General features: G+C 46.6%; 1 protein-coding gene across 1 annotated transcript in view; it reads left to right on the top strand.

Moving 5' to 3' along the window:
* Window positions 1–874: 874 nt before the first annotated feature.
* The window catches only part of PIAS3 (protein inhibitor of activated STAT 3), a gene marked incomplete at both ends in the record, with an annotated part of 13,648 nt that continues 8,661 nt past the window's right edge, over window positions 875–5,861 (top strand). Inside the window, 3 exons of the mRNA XM_010169144.2 lie at window positions 875–959; window positions 2,043–2,093; window positions 5,031–5,121. Of these exons, the coding sequence (XP_010167446.2) occupies window positions 875–959; window positions 2,043–2,093; window positions 5,031–5,121 (227 nt within the window). The remainder of the gene's footprint in view (window positions 960–2,042; window positions 2,094–5,030; window positions 5,122–5,861) is intronic.

Here is a 5,861-nt window from a genome sequence, read left to right on the forward strand (position 1 = left end):
CTGGCCACACTCTGTTTAACGCCCCCCAGGAGACCATTGTCCTTCCTGGCCCCAAGGACACACTGCTGGCTCATGGCCACCCTGCTGTCCACCAGGACAGGAGAGCTCCTCTCCAGCAGGTCACCCCCAACCTGTCCTGGTGCCTGGGGTTATTCCTCCCCAGGTGAAGGACTCTGCACTTGCTCTTGTAGAACCTCGTCAGGTTCCTTTCCACCCAACTCTCCAGTGTGTCCAGGTCTCTCTGGATGGCAGCACAGCCTTCTGCTGTGTCAGCCTCTCCTCCCAACTTCATATCACCAGCAAACTTGCTGAGGGTGATGCCATCCCTACGTCCAGGTCATTGAAGATGTTCAACAAGACCAGACCCAGTACCAACCCCGGGGCAACCCTGCTTAGTTACAAGCCTCCAGCTGGATTCTGCACCACTGATCACAAATCCCTGCTCATTTCTAGGGCAGTGACTGACCTCTGGCATAACTCTGTGTTTGATTTCCCTCTCCCCAACCCATCTGCTCATCCCTGGGAAGCACCATGCAGCTCTTCATGGACTCAAGAGGTTGTTGCAGACCCAGGGTGTTGCAGAGTGGGCGGGTTTCCCTGTTTCCTCACCGTTTGCTGTCTCTGCAAGACTCCTGACTTCCCTGATTTTCCAGGCCTCAGTTTTCCTTGTCAATAAAATGATGGAAACTGTCTTGAAAGACAAACCTGGTGCTTCGCTCCATCTTCAAGGATGTGGAGGGTCCCTGCGTGGAACTGCAGTTAATTTTGACAACAAATTGCTTTTAGTGGACGCTGCCCTGTGTTTATTACAAGCCTTGGTGCCTGCAGGTGTAAAAATGCTGATTTAATTTGTCTTAAATTCTATTTTTTTCAGCCTCAACGAGCAGTCAACGGTTTGAAGAAGCTCATTTCACCTTTGCTCTCACCCCCCAGCAAGTTCAACAGATCCTTACCTCCCGGTAAGCGAAACAACGGTGTCTGTGGGTGCCTTGCAAATGCCTGTGGCTTCCTTGCTATGGCTGCAGGTTCTTCCCAGTGGAACAGAGAGTTGGGAGGAAAAATGGGGAGAATTAGGGTGAGCAAGCCTGGCAGATCATAGAATGGTTTGGATTGGAAGGGACCTTAAAGATCATCCAGTTCCAACCCCCCTGCCAGCAGCAGGGACACCTTCCACTAGACCAGGGATGGTTGGAATAGGAGGAAGAGCTGAATCTGAAACAATTCATATTTCTTTGCTCCAGTGCAGTATGGGAGGATAAAATGCCAAGTTGGGTGTGAAAGGGGCAGTTCCTTGATGTCAGTGGTGCTGTGAGCCATCGAGGACCTGTCTCAAAGCCTGCAGAGTGGGATTCTTATAGAATCATAGAATGGTTTGGATTGGAAGGGACCTTAAAGCTCATCCAGTCCCAACCCCCCTGCCAGCAGCAGGGACACCTTCCACTAGACCAGGTTGCTCAAAGCCTCATCCAACCTGGCCTTAAACACTTCCAGGGAGGGGGCATCTACAACTTCCTTGGGCAACCTGTTCCAGTGTCTGACCACCCTCACAGTGAAGAACTTCTTCCTAATATCTCATCTAAACAGGTTGTTTAGAATTCTTGTACAGAAGAAAGAAAATACAGCAGTTGGAATAAAAAAACCTGTGATTTCATCCCAAAATTTAGGACTGCCCTCCAGCTGTGCCTACACCCACAGCCATTTATTTGCATTATATTCTTAAAACTTGGCAGTAGCAAAGAATCTTTGAGGTTGTTTTTTTCTCCTTTTCCCACCACTCTCCTGTTAGATGAGCTTTTGCTTTACATCCTTGGTTGGGAATTTTTCTGGCACGTTCAGACAGATGTTACCTGTTTTTGCAATTTAGCTGCACTGGTTTTAATCATGATACAGCTCACACATATCGATATCAATATAACTTAATAAAATGGTATATTTTGTTTATATATATATTTATATTTTATTTATATCTATTAATGGTTGTGATGGCAATTCTCTGTTAAGCACTGCTGACAGGCTTCAGACCTTTTTTTTTTTTGTTGCAGAGATATCTTACCAGGTGCCAAATGTGACTACACTATCCAGGTGCAATTAAGGTAAGATAATGCCTTTTTGATGAACTCATTAAGTCCTGTTCCCTGAGCTAGCGCATCGCTCTTCATTCGCTCTCATTTTTGCAAAATTAGTTTGAAATTGCAAATTTGTTGATTTGCTGAGAGGAGATTTAAAAGGTTTGGTGCTGTGTTCTGGACGTGGGTTTCTAGATGGGAATGAGCTTGCCCCTCTACTCCACTCTGCCCCTCTGCTCCGCTCTCCTGAGACCCCACCTGGAGTGCTGCGTCCAGTTCTGGAGCCCCCAACGTAAGAAAGACATGGACCAGTTAGAACAAGTCCAGAGGAGGCCACCAGGATGATGCGAGGGCTGGAGCAGCTCTGCTGTGAGGACAGGCTGAGAGAGTTGGGGCTGTTCAGCCTGGAGAAGAGAAGGCTCCAGGGAGATCTTATAGCGGCCTCCCAGTACCTGAAGGGGCTCCAGGAAGGGTGGGGAGGGACTTTGGCCAAGGGCAGGGAGTGACAGAACAAGGGGTGATGGCTTGAAAGTGGCAGAGGGGAGATGGAGATGGGATGTGAGGCAGAAATTCTTTGGTGTGAGGGTGGTGAGACACTGTCCCAGGTTGGCCAGAGAAGCTGTGGCTGCTCCTCCCTGGAAGTGTTCTCGGCCAGGCTGGATGAGGCTTTGAGCAACCTGGTCTAGTGGAAGGGGTCCCTGCTGCTGGCAGGGGGGGTGGGACTGGATGAGCTTTAAGGTCCCTTCCAATCCAAACCAGTCTGGGATTCTATGATTCTGCTGAACTGCCTCGTGCAACACTAAACCACAAGGGTTTTTCTGAGCTCAGTGAGGCCAGGTTGTCTCTAGGTGACACTTCCCTGGCGCAGGCGACATGGCCTCGCATGTAAGTCTTTGAAATTTTAAGTGGAGTCAAATTTAATCTTTTTTGGACACTTATGTAGAACTCACTTCTTTCTCTTCTCCATCTGAATTATTTGCCTGTTTCCAGATTCATTGTTTTTAATATTCACCCAGCTATTACTCATTAAAATGGAAGACATGTGGAGAGTGTGAGTAGAAAAAGACTGGAAGGTGCTTTACACATTACTCTGATTCTTGCAGGTGGTTATTTAAGCGCCTGCCCACACTGATCAGGAACTGAGGAGGCTTTTGCCCAATGTTCATAGAATCATAGAATGGTTTGGGTTGGATGGGACCTTAAAGCTCATCCAGTCCCAACCCCCCTGCCAGCAGCAGGGACACCTTCCACTAGACCAGGTTGCTCAAAGAGACCAGGTTGCTCAAATGTTCAGCCCTTGGCAAGGTTAAAAAATGTTAAATTTTATTATATTGAGGGTTTGAATTTGTCAAAGAGACAGAATCACAACTGCACTGTCCAGAGGAAAAACAAAAAGTGATGAGGAGTTTAGAGCTTTAGTTGTGATACCTGGAAGTCCAAAGAAAAGTGGTTGTTTGAAATGGAAGACTTTGATTTAATTCAAGAGCCTGTTGGTTTTCAGGAGGGCAATTGGATATTAATTATTATTTGGTAAATCTCTCTGATTTGGGGCTTTACAGTCACTGTTTTCCCACTGTTTCCATCTGTTCCACTCTGGAACACAGAGCTGGTGGAGCAAAGCGTACGGGCGTCCTGTTCCCTGCGATGCATCAGGAGGTGGATGCTTGGAAACAGCGCAGAAAAAACACCCTGTGTGTTTTTTGCAGGACTGGTTTCAGCAGATTTTTTTTTAAATGGTGGTAATGAAACAGAATTTACCAGATAAAGCCACCAGAAAACTTTCAGGAGTCTCCTGGGGTGGCCGGAGAGCATCCCTTCACCTGCAGAAGTCAATGTTTACTCAGCAAACTTTACTGCAGGAGTTAAAAACGCCGGCGGGACCGTTTCTTCTCTCCTGCTGACGTGCTTCAGCAGAGGCAGTGTTCTCCTGTTCCCAAGCCAGAAAAAGATTAACTTTCCATTTTATACTTTGTTGTATTTGGCAAGTAGAGAGAGGTTAAAAAACAATAAGATCAGGTTTATTTCTCGAGAACATGGGTGGTGTGACTCTGCATCGGCGTGACGTCCTGACGTGCCAGGGCTCGATCTGGCAGCTCAGAAAAAGCCACCCGAGGTCACGGACTGACCTGGGGCTGCGGTTTCGGTGCAGGGAGTCGTCTCTGGCACAGCACCCTCCTTTGAGAGAAAATAGAGCACACAGCTCTTGATTAAATGGGATTAGAATTTAAACCAGAGCCCGCTCGGGGTTGCTGGTGCTGACATCTTTACAATAAGGAAGATGATGGGAGGATATGGAGTGGTGGCGGATGAGCTTTGGGAGAGTCCAAGCAGTAACCAGTCCTGGGGCAAGACTCACTTGGGGTCAAATACAGCTTTTTAGTGCCTCAGGCACTTGTGTGAGGTGATTTAGAGATGTAGTTTCTCACATCATGAATCTATAGGTGATGTTGCACGTAAACACACCCAAACCTGGGTTACACTGTCTGATACGACGCTGCTGGTGTGGGGATTCTATCAGGGTGGCCAGAGTGAGTGGCAGCTCTCCTCCATCCTAAACAGCACCTGGGTGAGCTCTCTGTACCGCTTGAACCCAGAGTTCAGTGTGTGGAATTTTTTGGATCAATATTAAGCCAGAGAAATAAACTTTGCATTTGAAACCATGATTCTGTGTAGCTTAGATCATCATCTGGGCTGAAGAAAATTCTCCCTGCCCCTGCACACTTCCCAGCGCCTGTTTGCCCTTGTTTTAAGCCGCTGGCATTTTCCTGTCTTGTTTTCTCATCTTGCTTTTGCCATGCTCAGGGTTTGAAACACACCTAGGGCTGTTCATCTCCTTCTGTCTTTTCTAGCCATTGATGTTTTCTGCTTGGAAAATGTTTTTTCCATTTTTACAGGGAAGTTTGGCTGCTGGTTTTTTTGTGAGTGTCACCACTCACTTCCCGCTTTCTCCCTCTTGCTCCTTAGGTTTTGCTTGTGTGAAACCAGCTGTCCCCAAGAAGATTACTTCCCTCCTAATTTATTTGTCAAAGTCAATGGAAAACTCTGTCCCCTGCCCGTGAGTAAATCTTACTTCTTAATATGATGTAGACTAAAGCCAGCCCTTTTACACAGCCACAGCTCCTGGTGAGTGCAATGGGAATGGATTTTCCAGAGATGAAAGACTTGAAGAACTGGTGTGGTTAGAGTGTAAAATGATTTCACATTACAGGGCTGTGGAGCAGTGATGAAAGCTGCTCTTTGATTCAAGGAGTGTGGGCTTGAAGTAGAAGAATATGGAAGCTTTGTGCCTGATTTTTTTTTGTTGTTTTAAATAAACTCTTGTTTTTTTGAGAAGAAAAATGCAGAGTAAAACCTGAGATGAGTGGAATAATGGCACTGCTGTTAGTTTAACGCATTACAGGACAACCTGGATGCTCCAATCAAGGCTCAGGTCCTTTGCACTGGGTGAGGCATAAAAATCTAATAAGAACTAGTGCTTGCCCCAGTTTATGGTCCAAAAAGGGATGCAATTCAGTGTCACACCAAGGGAAGGTACCCCAGGTTTGGCAGTCTTTGGCCAGTGCCCTGCCAGCTGTCCTGCGCTGCCTTCGCTCCGTTATAGCCAGCACGTTTTGCAGTCAAACCTGCAGAACAGCCTCTGATCCTCTGCTCAAGCTGCTCCATTAATATTTTTAGAGATTTGCATTTTTTTTTGCCTTAGATATTCTGGTTTTAGCTGAGACAATTGGTAACCTGCTTTAAAGATAAATAAATAAAAATAGAGAGAGGTTATTTCCAGCCTTCATAGGGTGGAAA

The sequence above is a fragment of the Antrostomus carolinensis genome, unplaced genomic scaffold (genome assembly GCF_000700745.2).
Source record: "Antrostomus carolinensis isolate BGI_N321 unplaced genomic scaffold, ASM70074v2 scaffold36835, whole genome shotgun sequence".
NCBI lineage: Eukaryota > Metazoa > Chordata > Aves > Caprimulgiformes > Caprimulgidae > Antrostomus > Antrostomus carolinensis.